The 18,366-nt window shown below is 36.2% G+C and overlaps 2 protein-coding genes across 2 annotated transcripts; one reads left to right on the forward strand and one right to left on the reverse strand.

Moving 5' to 3' along the window:
* Nucleotides 1-246: 246 nt before the first annotated feature.
* Nucleotides 247-10,706, forward strand: LOC116012653 (alanine--tRNA ligase-like). The gene is made up of 23 exons (XM_031252277.1): nucleotides 247-613; nucleotides 858-1,096; nucleotides 1,283-1,423; nucleotides 1,928-2,074; nucleotides 2,149-2,301; nucleotides 3,697-3,826; nucleotides 4,858-4,954; nucleotides 5,125-5,245; nucleotides 5,962-6,021; nucleotides 6,232-6,282; nucleotides 6,373-6,468; nucleotides 6,631-6,732; nucleotides 6,936-7,058; nucleotides 7,219-7,362; nucleotides 7,455-7,526; nucleotides 7,608-7,683; nucleotides 7,754-7,896; nucleotides 8,023-8,131; nucleotides 8,221-8,408; nucleotides 9,104-9,193; nucleotides 9,316-9,498; nucleotides 9,591-9,770; nucleotides 10,367-10,706. Exons 1-23 carry the CDS (start codon nucleotides 250-252, stop codon nucleotides 10,436-10,438), a joined length of 3,081 nt encoding a protein of 1,026 aa, XP_031108137.1. The 5' UTR covers nucleotides 247-249; the 3' UTR covers nucleotides 10,439-10,706.
* Nucleotides 10,707-11,277: 571 nt separating this feature from the next.
* Nucleotides 11,278-13,506, reverse strand: LOC116011671 (probable folate-biopterin transporter 7). The gene is made up of 2 exons (XM_031251073.1): nucleotides 12,819-13,506; nucleotides 11,278-12,495 (listed from the first exon to the last, which is right to left on the reverse strand). Exons 1-2 carry the CDS (start codon nucleotides 13,168-13,170, stop codon nucleotides 11,432-11,434), a joined length of 1,416 nt encoding a protein of 471 aa, XP_031106933.1. The 5' UTR covers nucleotides 13,171-13,506; the 3' UTR covers nucleotides 11,278-11,431.
* Nucleotides 13,507-18,366: the final 4,860 nt, after the last annotated feature.

The raw sequence follows: 18,366 nt of genomic DNA on the forward strand, positions 1-18,366 counted from the left end.
AATAATGTCAAGGTTTTGTGGTCTAGTAGCACAAAGTTGTACTCCCATATAGGAGATTGTGGGTTCAAGACTCAATAGAAATGGTATTGACTCTGTGTTTCAGTAGGTAGAGAAAGTAATTTTGAAAAAATAATGTATTATAAGTTGTAACAAAGTAAATAGTACTGACAAAATATAATAATAATAATAATCTTATTATATCTTGTATAAATAAATAGACGTAATCAATTTAAGAAGGCCGAGGAATGGATGAGGGTTTACACCGTACGAAGCTATAGCTGCCTCCGTTTTGGTTTGGCTTCACCAGTTGGCAGAATATTAAATTTCGCCAGAGCGGCTCAGCCGCCTTCCTCTTCTCACTACCCTACTTACGCCGCAGTGCCGGCGTTAGATAGTCTTCTCCGACGACTCCATTTCTCTCCATCGCCATCGACTTCTATCCCATCCGTGGCCTCCCAGCAGCAGCAGCAGCAGGAGATGGCGGGATTGGAGTGGCCGTCTACCAAGGTTCGGGACACTTTCATCAAGTTCTTCGAAAGCAAGGCTCACACCTGCGTCAAGTCCAGCCCCGTTGTTCCTCACAATGACCCTACCCTCCTCTTCGCTAATGCTGGTTCGATTTTTAACTCACTATTATATATGCGTGTTTATTATTTGCAAATGTGTTGTTTATTGAATTTTCCGTTTCTCAGTGATCTTGCAGCTGTGTCTAATTAACGGTATACTAATAGTTTATATTTCAGACTTCTTTGCACTAACATCCACGGTGGACAAAAATATGCAATTTACTTCAATACTAAGCCAGGAATTCAGGAAATGTTGCATATTTCTTAAAACAAGTTTCATTGTAATTGCAGGTATGAATCAGTTTAAGCCCATCTTCTTAGGAACAGTTGATCCAAACACTGAATTGAGCAAACTGAAGCGTGCTTGTGACACCCAGAAGTGCATTAGAGCTGGTGGTAAGCACAATGATCTTGATGATGTTGGCAAGGACACTTATCACCACACTTTCTTTGAGATGCTTGGAAATTGGTCCTTTGGTGATTATTTTAAAACAGAGGCAATTCAGTGGGCCTGGGAACTTCTCACTGAGGCAAGTTAACTTCTCTTGGTGCTGTTGGTATAAGATATTGAGATCTGCAATTTCTTTTTCCCTTTTCTCCTTTCTTTGGTCTTTGGCCATATGCAAATGTGTTCTGCTATGATTTTTATTTATTACAATGATAAAAAAGAAAGTTGCATTTGATATTGTTTCTTTTGTTTTGTGATTGATCTACAGGTATATAAGCTACCTGCTATTCGGATTTATGCTACTTATTTTGGGGGTGATGAGAAAAATGGCCTTCCACCTGATAATGAAGCTAGAGATATTTGGCTCAAGTTCCTTCCACCTGAACGTGTTTTGCCCTTTGGTAGTAAAGTATGTGTTTTTTTTCTCATTTTTAGATATTTTAAATCTTGTGTAATACCAGTGACATTTGTTTCTTTTTCTATTTAGTCACACAGTTTTTACCAATATTTTCCTTTTCGCTATGGTGGCTGATGATTATCAATAATTTGAAGGTGCATGCAAGCATGCTATTATTCTCCGTATTGGATCTTAGCTTTAGAAATTTATGAAGGCTGTGAAGTTTCCTTCTCCATCTGTTAGAGAAGGAAAGTTTCTAATATTTGGAGGATAAAACAGAGTGGACAGAGTTAAAAAGTTTTGGTTTCATTTATAAACTATGAATTTGAAGGAGTTCACTTTCCCAAAGTGAAGAGTGTACTTACTTACAGCAGGAAAAAGTGTTCTGAAAAGCTTGTGTTGAAAAATGTTGCTCCATATTTACAGGGACAAGTTTTATGTCCTCCTTGAAGGCATTTTTCACATTGAACTATATAAAATCTTAGTATTCTTTTCTCCTTGTTCTACTTTGGGTAGGACAATTTCTGGGAGATGGGAGACACTGGACCTTGCGGACCCTGCACTGAAGTTCATTTTGATAGAATTGGGAATCGTGATGCTGCATCAATGGTTAATAATGATGATCCTACTGTCATTGAGATATGGAACCTTGTGTTCATTCAGGTACTAATTCCTCAAAGTTGCATGACTTGTGCTTTTGATAATTGCTAAGTTCTTTTTAACACATTTGTCTACAGTTCAACAGAGAAAGTGACGGTTCACTGAAACCTCTTCCTGCTAAACATGTTGATACTGGACTGGGTTTTGAAAGACTAACTTCTATACTCCAGAACAAGATGAGCAATTATGATACAGATGTTTTTCTGCCGATATTTGATGCTATACAAAAGGTAAATAAAGAATGCTTTTTTGTTGAAAAATGAAATATTAATTAATAAAATTGCATTCTTGACACTAGGATGAATAATGCATGTTCTTTCATTAAAGCTTTAATGAGGTTCTCATATTTACACCAAAACTATCTTAAACATTTTTACTTTGCACCATGTGATTTAAAGCATAACATTTAAGATGCAAATCTATGCAGAGTCTGATTTCAGATTATATTATAGTCTTATACTGTAGTGTGTTTTACACAACTGTTCAGCATAAATTACATCTGACCAGAAGATAAATTATTCTTGGTAGAAGTAGATCAATTTATGTATACTTTGATGTGATATTCATGGCTTGAAATGTAGAACAATCAAAAACTTTCTTCGTTGGTGATCTTTGTTAGTGTTTACAAAATTGTTCCTTTATGTAATCCTTTTCAATATTTGCAAGTTCTCCTATATCACTTATCCTCTCTCTTGATCAATAAGTTTTTTCAATACCAAAAAAGCAGAGGATTCATAAAGGATATCGGGCTTTACTTTGGTTATTTTGTAATCTTTTATATATTCTCTCCAGAAGAGGATTACTTGTCCTCTTTCTATTACTCCATTACATCTCATTGATGACTTTTTTCATATCCAAATCAAGCTATAAACTGAAGTGGAAAAAATTTTGTTAGCTAGAAGTGAAAAAACTCTGAAGGATGGTTAAGTTTGTTTGCAATGACTCTTGAAGTCTGCTCTCTCTATGATTTCATTTGGAATTCACTCTTCTCTAACCATCAATGTTTGTGAATAGTAAAGATTGTTGCAAGTCATTGAAGCTTTCTAGTTTCTGTAATACAAGGTTGTTACTGTTGAATCTAAAACCCTAATCTGCCATATGCGGTGCCATGTTGAACAGGACCTCTGATCTCTGTCATAGTCAATCTGGTCATGATACCATGTGATCTTTATTTGGAATAAGCACTGTGCAATTGTGCATATGATCTATATGTTCCAACTTGGGGGGAAGTGTTGCATGTAAAACCCTAATCCTAGTAGTGATAACTCAAGACACCTACATCTTTATGTCATAAATAGGGCATTTCACATACACCTACGTCTTTATGTTGAATATGAAACCCTAATCTATCACATGCGCCGCTATGGTTGAACATGAATTCTGATCAGTTTGTGTTGTCATCAATCTAGTCATGATACCGTTTGATCATTTTTTGGGAATTGTGCATATGTTTCAACTTGAGGGGAAACATGTAAAACCCTAATCCTAGTAGTGATAGCTCAAGAAAACCTACAACTCTATGCTATAAATAGGGCATTGCACATACCTTTTCAATAATTGAATTTGCAAATACCCTTTCTTTCAACAGTTACTAATTTTTAAATTATTCTTCTAATGTTTTGTAGATAACTGGGGCTCGACCATACACAGGGAAACTTGGTTCTGATGATGTTGATAAAATTGACATGGCATATAGGGTTGTTGCAGATCACATTCGAACTCTTTCCTTTGCTATTGCTGATGGTTCTTGTCCAGGTAGAATGCAGTATGTTGTGTTCATCCATTTGATATTCATCGTTAGATGGGTGTGTGTGTGTGTTAATTAAACTTCAAACTTTGACGTTTTGTGGATCTGTTGTCAGCTAACACCAGAGAATTTTTTTTTTTCCTATTGCATGTCATTTAAGATTTCCCATATGTACATAGTCTTCTTAATTTTAGTTCTTGTTGGGGTGCCACATGGTAATGGAAATTAAGAATGCTCACTCCCTGTCTTTCCCCTCCTTCCCCCCCACCATCTGTGTCTACTCGTTAGGATTGGTATTTAACTATTTAAGAGTGCTGTTTGGTCTCTGATGTGTGCGTGTGCTGGTTTTGGTGTCAACCTTTCTCTGCCTTTTTATTTCTGATAGTTTGTGGTTGTGAGGTTGATTTTCTACTATTATGTTGCTTTCAAAATTCAATCCATCTACATACAGTTTTTTTTTGTCTAAGGGTCAACATAGCAATGCCATTTTCTAAGCCATTACTACTTTGATACACATATCAGTGCCACGGAATAGAAGCTATTGCCATTATTTGATCTTATTCTCTAGTGTAGGGTTCCAAAAATCGTGCTTAATCAGTTAATCGGCGCCTAAGCGCTAGGCCCCGGTCGGCTGCCTAGATTTTCACCATAATCGGTGTTCTAGGCGGCCGTCCGCCTAGGCCGCAGGACTAGGCGGCCGATTAGCTATTGTTCCTTTTTTTTTTAAGGGTTATTTCACCCAAAAAAATTCGAAATCAGCTACTCTAATATTGATACTTTGTGAGTTGTGACTTTGTGGAATTGTGTTTTGATTCTTTAAATCTTTATACAATTTACAATTCTAGATGTTTTTTAGGTTAATATTTAATATTTTAGTATTAACTAAAGTATTAAATAGTTTTTAATTATCAAGTCTTAAATTTTTTTTTTTAAAAATAATTTTTTTAATAAAAAAAGGGTGCCGGTGGGTGCCCGAGGAACGCCTAGCAATTTTTGCAACCTTTCTCTAGTGGGTTTCAGTTTAATACTTGCCTTGCAGGTAATGAGGGTCGTGAGTATGTCCTACGGCGCATTCTTCGTCGAGCAGTGCGTTATGGTAATGAAGTCCTTAAAGCGGAACCGGGTTTTTTCAGCAGGTAGGAATGACACGCTTAGATCTCTTGGATTGCATACTGAGCTACACTTTCTTCGTACTACTGTTTTACTTTCATTTCCATGACCATTGATACAAGCCCTTTGTTAGTTCTAGTCTCCTATTTGATATATGGTGTGTACTCCTGTCTAATCAATACTGTTCTGAACACAGGCTGGTTAAGGTGGTAGCTGAATTGATGGGGGATGTTTTCCCGGAGCTAAAACAACGTGAAGCTCACATAATGGATATAATTGCTGATGAAGAAGCCAGCTTTGGCAGAACATTGCTTCATGTGAGCTACTTGTCTTCAAAAGTTTTAAGGAAATTAAGATATAAAATAGATTGAAGTATTATGCTAGTGAATTATATTATTGTGCTCATATCATACAAATTGAATGTTGTTGTGTACTTCTGTAGCAATAGCTTTATAGTTTTCCCATTTTCATTCATTCATTGGAGGTGTCTTTATGTTGCATTCGTATGGCCAAATTTTGGTTTAGATTTAATATTTCGGAGGGTGAACTCAAAAAGCTGCTTAATATTAGTCTATTCTCAGATATTCGGGAGTCTCTGCTTTTGTGTATCAGACCATGGTATCAATATTAAGGCAATCCTATCATTTTTTTTAAAATTATTATTATTATTATATTTATTAATTTATTAATTATTAATTTTTGGGTGAACACAGTAGGGTCTGGGATACTCGTCATAACTTATAAGTATACTTTTGTATTGGGTGAATACAAACAGGGAACATGTTGTGTAACATTGCACTATAGTTGAGGAGATACTGAATCATTTATTATTGTATTAAACCTGCTGAATTCTTATTTCAATGAAAATGACTGCATTCAATTTGACTTTTGATTGTTGCTGCCACCAAATTCATGACCATCAAAAATCAGAAGAGGGGAAAAATAGAGTGGGATTATTTACTTAGCTAGTACCTAGCTAGCTTGCAGTGTTTCTTTCCACATTTGCAAGTTTGTAATGCTTTATTTGTTTTAGGGAATTGAGAAATTTAAGAAGGCTGCTCAAGAGGTTCAAGGGAAGCTATTTAGTGGGCAGGCAAGTATTTTATTTTATTTTAATTGAATGTCTAATGTTTACTCTTTATGCTTATAGCCTAATTTAAGAGCATGCTTACGATTTTGCAAGACTTAATTGGTTGTCATATTTGAAATCTAATTATTTCTAGGCTTATTTTTCTAGTAAATGTAGAATAAGTTACTATACTTGCTTCTTATTCATCCTACTATGATCTATTGTTTGGTGCAGGATGCATTTGTATTGTGGGATACATACGGTTTCCCCTTAGATCTGACTCAGGTGCCTAGTCAATGGTTTAATTTATCTTTTTTAGCTACTAGTTTGTACAAAAAAGTGAATGACTCTTCTTTTATGGCTTTCTAATTTCAGTTGATGGCAGAAGAAAGAGGCTTAATAGTTGATATTGAAGGCTTTAATGCTGCTATGAATGTTGCCAGGGAAAGATCAAGAAGTGCTCAGAATAAGGTTTCGTTGGATACTTGGATTCTTGGATTTGTCTTTTGAAGATTAAAATCTTTGATAATATGTTTTTCCTTTTTGTTTATTATTATTATTATTATTATTATTATTGTTATTATTATTATTATTATTATTATTTAAATTTTTGATGCTGAAATTATTTTACAGAATAGTGGTGGTGCTATTGTCATGGATGCTGATGCTACTGCAGCACTGCACAAGAAAGGGATTGCAACAACAAATGATATTTTTAAGTTCACTTGGTTTCAGGTATGCACTTATGTTGTATATGATTTTGATTTTCTTCATTGTTTTTGACTGCCTGCTATCTTTTGCTTGTAACAATATCATTTGGGTAGACAGGAATTTTAAGAACGTAAACGGGATTTTCACCATGTTATGGTTTACCTATTCATTTTTAGTTTATGTCAAATTGTCACCATGTTTCTTGTCTCTTAAATTTATGGTCTCAGGATCATGAGAGTGAGATAAAAGCTATTTACACAGGAAGTGAATTCTTGGAATGTGCTTGTACTGGTGATGATGTTGCAATAATTCTTGGAAGTACAAGTTTTTACGCTGAGCAAGGTGGTCAGGTAAGAACTTCTTAGGATATTCAGCAAATACTATGCTGATGCTACATGGAATTTTTACTTTTGTTCAAAAGCAAAAATATCTGAACAAAACTGGAAAAAAATGACTGGCCATTTCTGGAAATACATATTTTTATATCTGAGAATTTTCTTGTGTATGTAGATATATGATACTGGATCACTTGAAAGCTCTGCTGGCTCATTTCAAGTTCACAATGTTCAGATATTTGGTGGGTTTATTCTTCATATAGGTTCATTTAGTGGAGAGAATCAGAAATTCTCTATTGGTGATAAAGTAATTTGTAAGGTGACATTTCTTACAGCCTTAATTCCTATCTCTAATAGTCACCCCTTCCTATTTATTTTAACATCATCTTGTTGATTGGATTAATGGAGCAGGTTGATTATGACAGACGCTCGCTCATTGCACCAAACCATACTTGTACACACATGCTAAATTTTGCTTTGAGGGTATTGACTCCTAATAGATATAATGAGATCTTAATATTCTATAACTCTCTGGTGCACAGTAAAGACGTATAATTAATGCAGGAAATACTTGGAGATCATGTTGACCAAAAAGGTTCCATTGTTCTTCCTGAAAAATTAAGATTTGATTTTTCACATGGTAAGTTGATTTTCATAGTTACAACACCACCCTGTAAAAAGAGCAGATTAATACTTTCCTGTTTGAACAGGGAAGCCTGTGAAACCTGAAGAGCTCCAGAAAATTGAATCCATTGTCAATGAGCAGATTAAAGCTGAAATGGATGTGTTTTCCCAAGAGGCAACTTTGTCTGATGCAAAGCGTGTAAAAGGTCTTCGTGCTGTTTTTGGTGAAGTAAGCTTTCAATATTCAATAATTTAGTAATTGTTCCTCTTATGTAATGATTGGTAGACAATGTCCTTTAGAAGTCCTCTTGAGTAGTGATTCATGCCCTTTTCTGTTTATCTGGTTGGTAAACAGGTGTATCCAGATCCAGTTAGGATTGTTTCAATTGGTCAGAAAGTGGGAGATCTACTTGCCGATCCGGAAAATGAAGAATGGTTGTCAATATCTGCTGAGCTTTGTGGTGGTATATTTCTTTTGTAAACAACTTGTGGCACCCCATCCCCATTCATGGAGCATTAGATTTCTAGCAATGTAAACTTTATGGATTTGCAGGGACTCATATTTCAAATACACGTGAGGCCAAGGCATTTGCTCTTGTTTCTGAGGAGGGAATTGCAAAAGGTATTCGCAGAATTACTGCTGTCACAACAAACTGCGCTTTTGAGGCCATTGAACTGGCATCCTTCCTTGAGAAGAAAATAAAAGAAGCAGCTAGTGTTGAAGATAGCTTACTGGAAGAGGTTAGTGTTTAATTTCCTCAATTCCACGGGGTTTAGGAGCTGTATTTAATAGCACCAGAAGTGAGAGGTTTGAGTGGTAGCTGCGATTTCTAATCATATTCATGTGTGTTTTACAGTAAGTTTCATTAAGATTCAGGGATGAATTACTCACTCTAGTCATGATACCATGTGAACTATAGAAAGGAATAATTGGAAATAGCAACTGCGATGTTTCCTGATAATATTTTTTTATATGTATACAACTGAGGTATGTATGTATGCACACACACACACACATGGTGTTCTGATCTCTTTCCACTGTCATCTTTATTTTCTTCAGCAACTGATAAGTTTAAAAGTAGCAGTAGTAATTCATTTGTGATATAGTTATTGTGGCAGTTGGTGAAACATATTGATGGTTGACTTTTCTGAGCTTCATGTTTATTTGTGACATACACATTCTACTTGTGACTGCCACCCATATCCCTAAGTTCTCATTTCGAGTTTTGTAGCCTATTGTTCAATAAAATATATAAAATCCAGTTTAAGCTCCCTTCCCAATAGCCTTCTCTGCTGCAACTTAAACATTGCATGCCCACTTGACCCTTGATTTTAGTTTGCCAAACTAGTCAGCTACTGCTACTATTTCTTTCATGATGAAATTATGCCTAGATACTGAGTTATGGATCCGGCCACTTCCCATTCTTTGTTTTCAGAAAGTGACTACATTAAATGCTTCAGTGGAGAGGGCACAAATTCCTGCTGCCAAGAAAGATGAGCTCAAGCGTGAACTCTCAAAGCTTCAGGTGTGTTTGGTTTTTTATTTGTTTTGGTACATTTTTCTTTTTTTGTTAAGAATTCAAGTAAATCATTGGAAAAAAGAAAAGAGCAAAGGCTAAAATAAGATATTACGGTTTTATGTTGTTAGACCCGAGTTATACAAGCCAAAAAGAGGATTGGTGCAGAGAATTCACTTAAGGCTGTTACAGCTGCCTCAGAAATGGCAGAAGCAGCTGTTTCAGGTGGAAAAGCCTACTGTATCTTGCGTCTAGGTATTGGTCTGGATACAGCTGCAGTTCGTGATGCAGTTGTTAAAGTCATGGAGCAGAAGGTTGTTATATACTTGTATTTCATTAAACACTGAGCTATAGCATTATGTGTTGCATCTTTGACCTATTCTTGCTGCTTTGATTGTGAGAACAGGGGATTGCAGTTCTGATTTTCAGCACAGATGAAGCAGCAAACAAGGTTTTGGTCTGTGCTGGGGTACCTGAGAAAGGTGATAGGTGCAAACAATTAAGTGTAAAAGAGTGGCTGAATGCTGCACTGAAGCCCTTAGGTGGTAAAGGTGGAGGAGGAAAAGGCGGCCTTGCTCAAGGACAGGTTAGTGTTTTACCATAGTGTTTCTTCTTGTAGTCTATTATAGTGCCGTTTCATTTAATTTTGTTTTTAAAAAATACACTTGCTACCTTGGGTAAGATATGCTAAATTGAAAATAGAAATCATAATTGAAAATTTGGATAACAAGTACCCTTCCTCACCCCAGTGCTGGGTGTGCCATTAGGGTGAACACAGGCCCCCCCGGGGGGAGGGGCCAGTTATCCCACTGGAGAGAGAGCTTTAGTAACTGTTATAGACCCTTAATAGGGGAATGGCTTTTTCAGGTAGTGCACAGGAGTGCATTACCATTGCCTGTTTACTAGCTGGCAGTCCCATGGTTTAGATGCGGCCTCACTTTGGAATGTAGTTATCTGAACTGCCTCTTTTTTAATGTGTTGCCTCAGACCCCGTAAAAGTGCCAACCAATCCGGAGAAGAAAAAATAAAAAATGTTGTATCCATGCGTGCGCGTGTGCATAATTCTGATTTGCTTTATAGAGTAGTTTGTTTGGTGACACTAGATAGAAGCAAAATTTCAAGCGCATCTTTCATTGCCTTGTTAATTTTCGTGTGACTTTTGTTCATACCTAACTTTTCCAGGCATCGGACCTGAAACATGTAGACGAGGCAATGGATTTGGCTGCATCATTTGCTTCTATGAAATTGAGTTGAAGAAACGCCTCTCCGCTTTCCAGTCAGTAAAAGGTGTGCAATATTTGACAAAATTGTGAGCAATTCGTCTTCATTCTCTTTAAAACAACACTACTTTTTCATTCCTTCCAATTCCTTCAGTGTTGTATTCAGTGGTTCCATGATATGTGATAGTCGCTATGACAATTCAAATACCACATTAAATTAAAGGTGTATTTTTCAGATTTTAGTCGAAATTCAAATGAATTTAGGGTTTTATATTTATATATCTTTGATTGATTGATAGCCACATTTGTTTCTATAACAACTTAATTACCAGCACTCTAGACTGACTCACTGACTACTCTTGCCTGTGTTCTGTTCAATTTTGGATTCAAAACCACAAAGCGATTGAGCCAAAAATTTAAATTTAGGGTGTGTTTGGTTCGCACATGGAAATTAAAATCAGAATGAGAATCAAATATTTAGTAATGGTAATGTATTACTAATGTGTTTTAGTGAAAGTATTTTATATGTTTGATAATATAGTGGAATTAGAATGATGTATAATGGGAATAAAAATTCTAAAAATACAAGACAAAAATCAAAGCAATTAATCATAATATAAACAAGTTTTCAAAAAATAAATCATAATATAAACAAAAATCTAAAAGTAATAATTCAAATTTAAAAATAAATTATTAATAAGATGAAATGATACTCATTTTTAATTAAGGAATGAGATTTTTAATTGAAAAAGTAATCAAATCTCATAATTGTGTTTTAAAAAATTGTTAACTAAACACTTTTGATTCTCATGCCTTCAAAAAATGATTTTGATTCTCATTCTTAGTTTGTAAACTCATAAACCAGAGATACCCTTTGTTGGTAATGAAGCTCTATGTCTGAAACTTCTGTTGTATTGAATCAACCCTCAAAAATTGTACTACAACAAATCACTACAACTAAACAAATTACAGGATGATGATCAAGTATTTGAATAATTCCTTGACTAAAAATTTCATCTAATAAAAACTAGCTGGTTTTTGGTTTTGGGCCGTCTGGTATAAATGATGAACAAACAAGTGGTACAAGTGTTGATGCTGCTTGTATCAAAAGACCAGATGGAAAGCCTGAGAAATCATTCCCTGATGTAACCTTGACATGCGATGCCAAGGCAACCCCAAGATACCCACTTACTACCATGGCAAGAGCTACAGCAGACATGAGAAACGCCATCACAGATCCTTCGCACCCCGGTGGGCAAAGCTGCGCCATTAAAACGCTGAACGGGAGAATCTTGAAAAAACATAGCATCTCCAGGAAGCCCGAGATAATCACAACGTACAGAGACTCAGGAATTCCTATTCTCCCATATACACCTTTCACAAACAGCATGTCCGATAACATTAGAACTGCCATTAACACCTGAATTCCAGCTATTAGCTTCCTTGGTGAGACTGATTTAAGGTGTTTGTTATAGATAACGCCCCACAAAAGCATCATTATCTGTCCAAACACTTTAGAAATGCCCAGTACTGAGGTTTCGATCTTCAAGTGTTGTGTTTGGTAGTAGAACATGGTCCCTGTTAGGGCAGGAACTGCAGCAAAGGATGTGGCAAACCAAGCTATGGAGTAAGAGATTTCTGGATTCTTCAGCGCAACCATGAGTTCTGAGAGCTGTTTTTTGATCCCGTGATGATTAGATATACTGCTACTACTACTACTACTACTTTTGGGGAGGTCTAGAGTGCTCTCCTTGATAAAAACGGTCACCAGGAACTGGAGAGAGAGCAGAACACCAAACAGAATGAACATATCTTGTGCGGAAATTCTATTGATGACAATACCAACTAAAAGGTTTCCAAGAATTCCACCAAGGGAAGCTGCCATCCAAACAAAAGACTGAAGCTCACCTGATGACGTGGATGAAGGACTGGGCTGTTTTCCTAACTCTGCAACAATGGCATCATTCGCAACCTCAACAATTGAAGCACCCAAGTTTCCAAGTAGCAGATATGCGGTGATGGTAGAAAACGAGATAGCTGCTGAGTACGAGAGAAGCGCAAGAACAAACCACGATAAAGCTTGCAAAAAAGCTGCATGGAAACATAAATCCTTTGAGTTAACTAACAATGGGCAAAAAAGTAGTAGTCAATTAGAACTTCAAGAAGCCACCAAAGCTTGTATGTGAGGCAACCAAAGCATTATACAAATAATGCAAGATGCAATTCAATAACCTCCAATCCTATTACTGCAGCTATTATATTACTCTATATTTCATAGTCAACTACTCAATTGCAAGATAGATCCAAATTATGCATCTAGAAATTTAAAAACAGGATAATTATATTCTGGAGTTCTTTTGTATAAAAATGTAAAATAAATACAGAAACCATAGAAAAGGTAGTGAATAACCAACCTCCAAAGGCAATGTAAGGTATGCGATGCTGGCCAGAGATGTAAATGGAATCGGAGAGAATGCCATAGAAGGGCTTGGCAACCATGGGAAGATTGGCGGAGCTCTGAAGGATCTGAAGGGTGGAGGGGTCCACACGGAGGTTATCCTTGAGGAAGAAATTGACACCCATCCATGGAAAACACCTGAACCCCTGGATCCAGAATCCTAACCCTAAAAGCACCTTCCTCATCGTCTCACTTCTAACCCTACTCCCATTTCCGCCATGGCTATCATTACTAACATCACCATCATTGCTCATATTCTCATCTCCGCCTCTCCTCCTCCTCGTATTGTCAACCTCTGGGGACACCATCCCGCCGGTCTTCCGATCAAATCACGGCAGATTTGAGATTACTTAGTCTCTCTCTATGCAAATATGCAATGCAATCCCGGATTCAAATGAGTCGCCGTGAAGCGGAGATCCCAAGAGGGCTAAAAACGGTGCGGCATTAACAGCTTTTGGGAGCAAAGCAAAAACAGCTTTTGGCAAAGGCTGTGGTGGGCCGCAAGAACGTGGGGCTTGCGATACCTGGGATCGGGCGTCCTCTGCAACGCTCTTCTTCCGACATGTCAGGATTACTTAAAAAGAGAAAATTCCTTAGAATATACCGCACTTTACCCTCTCATCAGCGTACACGTATACCCGCAGTTCGCGGTACCCAACTTCCGCTGTGACGGCTTTTGGTATTCTGAGGTTTTCCTACCTCCTTTTATTTATTTATTTTTTGTTTTTTAACAAAAAGACTAATCTAGGTTGAGAAAGTAGTTATGAACAGATACTTCATTGTAATAGAGTTAGTAGTATTCAAAAAAAAAAAAGACTAATCGTCATTACTAAAAGGGTCACACTTGTGTGAAACCGTCTCGCGGATCCTTATTCGTGAGACGGGTCGGGTCGGGTGAAGCACCATGCAAATGTCATACTTATATGCTCAAATATAACACTAATCAAGAATACAATTTTTGTTACTTATAAGAGAAAAAGTAATACATTTTTCATAATAAGTAATGTTGACAAGTGCACCTTACTTATAAGGGCAAATATAATACTTTTGAGGACAAATGTAATACTTTTAAATCGAAATGTAAAAGTATTGTATTTTCCTTTAAAAGTATTACATTTACCCTTATAAGTAACAAAAATTTTATTCCTGATTAGTATTGCATTTGAGCATATAAGTGTTACATTTACATCTTGACCCGACTCGACCCAACCCGTCTCATGGTGAGACGGTCTCACACAAGGTTTTGCCTTACTAAAATCACCCGAGAGAACATTACAAAGAAAGAGAGGAGGGTGTATAGGGCTGTTAACGAACTGAACATAAACGAAGGGAGGTTGTTCATGTTCGTTTGTTAAGAATTTTGCAATATTTATGTTCGTGTTCGTTTGTTAAGCTTTTTGAAAATCCTGTTCATGTCTTTTTGTTAAGTGTTCATTAGTGTTTGTTAACGTTCACGAACACGTTCGTTTACGTTTATGAGCACGTTTGTGAAACTTAATAACCAAACACCATGTGCATGATCACAATTCGTTCGTGAACAAGAAAAAATGTACGCTCACAAACAATAACCGAACGAACAACACAACTGCAAAACTAATGAACACTAAAAGAACTTGTTCGTGAACATTAATAAGCGAACACAAACGAGCTTGTTCACGAGCTCTTAACAAACGAGCCTATAACTGTTCAGACTCTGTTCGTTTATGAACTAAGGTTTAAAATTTGTTCATTTATGTTCGTTATAAACGAACGCTTATCGAACACGAACATGAGTAGTTTACCGAAAACTCTGTTCACTAACACCCCTAAGAGTGTGTAAACCACTCCTCGCAACCCAACTTGTAAACGGACCCCCGTGCTAGAGTATGGACTGCCTGATTCACAGATAATTTGACAAAAGAGATAGACACATGAAAAAATCAATTAAGCCTATCTTTGATATCTAACAGATGAAAAGAAGAATCTCCTAAAGCAGTATTTAACATTTGAACAACAGTTAAAACATCAATTTCAAAAATAACATGATCTAAATGAGAGGATTTGAGCCAAGAGAGTGCTTCCTGGATGACAACGGCCTCAACCTTCCTTGGTTAAAAAGTGTCGTTCCATGGAGTACATCTAGCTGCCTTGAAATGTCCATTATCATCTCTAAGAATCTATCCAAATCCCATTTTATCACCATTTGCATCAATCGCAGCATCGACTGGGGCTTCTTCCATTTGATAATAACATTCACTTAAGTAGATCTGCTAGTTTGCTAACTTTCAGTTAGCTCCCTCTAATCTCTCAAATAAGTCGAAGTTCTTTCAGTAATCTGCAAGGTTGTGATAGAGACATTCTTCCATACTTTTTCATTCCTGCCAAGCCATAAGTTTCAGCACAACATAACCAAAAGAGAGAGATCATTCCTGGTCAGAACATTTATATTAACTTGCACCCAATCAGTAGAGGAGAAATATCCTTCAAGATTTATAAATCTGGTCATTCTAACCTAACATTCCTTCGCCTTTTTACAAGTCACCATGGCATGGAGAATTGTTTCAAGTTCTTCATGGCAAACTTGACACAAGGTAGGGCAGTCCACACTTTTATGTTGTAGCAGACAAGCAGTAAGAAGGCATGAAGAACAAGCTTGCCAGAAAATAGGGAGGATGTTTAAATTTCAGACCACTGCGCCCCAAGCAGGAGGGCTTGAAGTAGAAAGATCATAAGTCTATGCTCTATAGCAACTTTTAATGGAGAAATGACCTCTATCCTCCCTAGCCCATATGAGTTTATCTTCCCTTCTATTTGTTGACAGTGGGATACTAGTGATAAGCTTAGAATCCGTGGTATTGAAAATGTCACGAATAACATCCTCATCCCAAGCAGAATTTTGATCATTAAAAAGGGTGGAAACAGTAACATTACTCAAGTGTGGATAGGGGGTGTGGTCACAACGACATTGGTACCATCAGGAAGCCAAAGATCTTTCCAAATTATGATAGAACGCCCATCCCCGACTCTCCCCCTGTTATGCTTTCTAATAATATCTTGAGATTCTATAATACTCCTCCAAATAAAGGAGGGATTTCTACCACTCTTGGCCTCCAAAAAGGAACAATTGGGATAGTATTTGGCCTTGAAAACCTTGGATACAAGAGAAGAATGCTTGTGCAGCAGTCTCCAAGCTTGTTTACTGAGCAAAGCAAGATTAAACTCCCTCAACATACGAAAGCCCATCCCACCCCATTTTTGAAGGACACATAATTGATCCCAAGCCCTCCATCATTTCCCCTCTCCTACCCTCACCCTCACCTCCCCACCAAAAACCATTCATCATACTTTCAATCTCCTTGATCATGGACAGGGCCAAAAGGAAAACATTCATGAAAAAAGAGGGGGTAGTTTGCACCACACTTTCCAACAAAACTTCCCTTCCGGCTCTAGATAGAAACTTATGGTTCCAACTCTGAATCCAACTAACAATCCTGCTTTTAATATACCCCAAAACCTCCCTTTTGTTTCTATCCACAAGAGAAAGGAAGCCCAGATAATTTCCCGAGACAATCCCTCTACCGGCTTCCAGAATAGTACTATTAATAATACCTTTCAAAGACTCAGGCAAATTTTTACTGAAACTTAAAGGAAGATTGTTGATCCTAGCCTCTTCATGCATCGTTATACTAATGGTCAGGGACTAAGGGTCAAAATAATTCATCCTCTATTCGTTTAAGTTTGTTCCCTTTTTTTCTCATTTTTGATGTGTAAACTAAATTGCTAAGGATAATGATTAATTGTCTCTATGAATTGGTACATCTCCATCCAAAATGCTTAGATAATTATCGAATATGGTTTCTTCCAAATCGTTTTGGGCTATAGGAGTTGAAATGCATAATTTTGACATCTCTTCCTCCATCAGTTTTAATGAAAGGTGACTACAAGAGTGGCGTATCAAAGAGAGTGTTGCAGATTGTTTCAAGCATGAAACGAGATTGGATGCAGGTTTTCTTTAAAAATAACTCTGTAGTTGATAGATGAATGATTTTGTGATGCCTAAGTAGTATCTCTCATGAAAATTTTAAAGAGTTAATACCCAATATAGTCCTCGACTATAGTGGTTTTACTCGATTTAGTCCTAAATGACTTTTTGTGCTTAATTTAGTCCTCGACTTTGATGGTTTTACGCAATTTAGTCCTCTGTTAGTAATTCCGTCAGTTGGCTGTTAGAAGAAGGGTTAACATGGTAATTTCCCCTTCTTTTTATTTTTATTTTTATTTTTTATTGTCAGATTGCCTTCTTTTCTCATTACTAACCTTGTTACCCAAGTACTGGACGCTGTCGTTTGGTGATGATCGAAGGAAGGAAATGGGGCTGCGCTTTCGGAGGGATTCGATTCAGAGTTGTTCGAAGTTGTTGATGCGTATGTGAAATGCAAGGTTTGGACGCCGGCAGGCGGATACGAACCTAGACCAGGAATTACGACTCCTTAATCTTCATGGAAAGAAGTATGCATTTTTTGTTTGCTCTGTCTTCTGTTCATCACTACCAATAATGCATTTTGATATACAAGTGAATGAGTGATTTTAATGTTTATTGTTCAATTTCTTACGCCATCCAGTACTTGGGTAACAAGGTCAATAATGGGAAGAAGAATGCAATCTGATCCCTCCTTAAAATAGCAAGGAAAATTACTATGCTAACCCTATTTTTAACGGTCCACAAACGGAATTGTTAACAAATGATTAAATTGAGTAAAATCATCAAAGTCTAGGACTAAATTAAGCACAAAAAGTCACTTAGGACTAAATTGAGTAAAACCACTATAGTCGAGGACTATATTGGGTATTAACTCAAATTTTAAATTAATTGCGAACTGGTAGAAAACCAGTGGGGTTTTTTGGCGCATCATTGTATATTTCTGCACTCTGATCTTATGGGTTCAGATATTCAGAATCTAATGTTGTAAGTATATATTGCAAAAGTTGGTTGGTTAATTAAGTTATACTATTAGATATCTTTTCTACCCCATTAACATGTAATATGCATTTTTATTATATAATAGTTGACATTATATTTATTTTTTAAATTATTTCATTTTTATTTTTCTATATTTATTTTAATAATAATATAATTATCTAATCATAATAATATATAAAATTGTCTAAGACTGCAAATTGGATTCCAAAAACACATTTTCATGACATTGTTATTGCCTAATTAATATTCTTATTAATTATTTCCAACCTAATTATTTCAATTCCTAGCAGAAATTAATCTACCAAAATATTAATTATTTATTAACATAATTGCCTAATATTCTTATTTTATATTTAAGGTATAATATTATTAGTACAAAAATAGATTATCATCCCCTTCTTTTGAGTAATTATTATGATATTTTTATGGTTCTTTTTATACTTGCCATTATAAAGTATAATTGATTTTGTACTAATATTATATATATATATATATATATATATATATATATATATATATATATATATATATTAGTACAAAATAA

Source organism: Ipomoea triloba, chromosome 3, assembly GCF_003576645.1.
Source record: "Ipomoea triloba cultivar NCNSP0323 chromosome 3, ASM357664v1".
Classification (NCBI taxonomy): domain Eukaryota; kingdom Viridiplantae; phylum Streptophyta; class Magnoliopsida; order Solanales; family Convolvulaceae; genus Ipomoea; species Ipomoea triloba.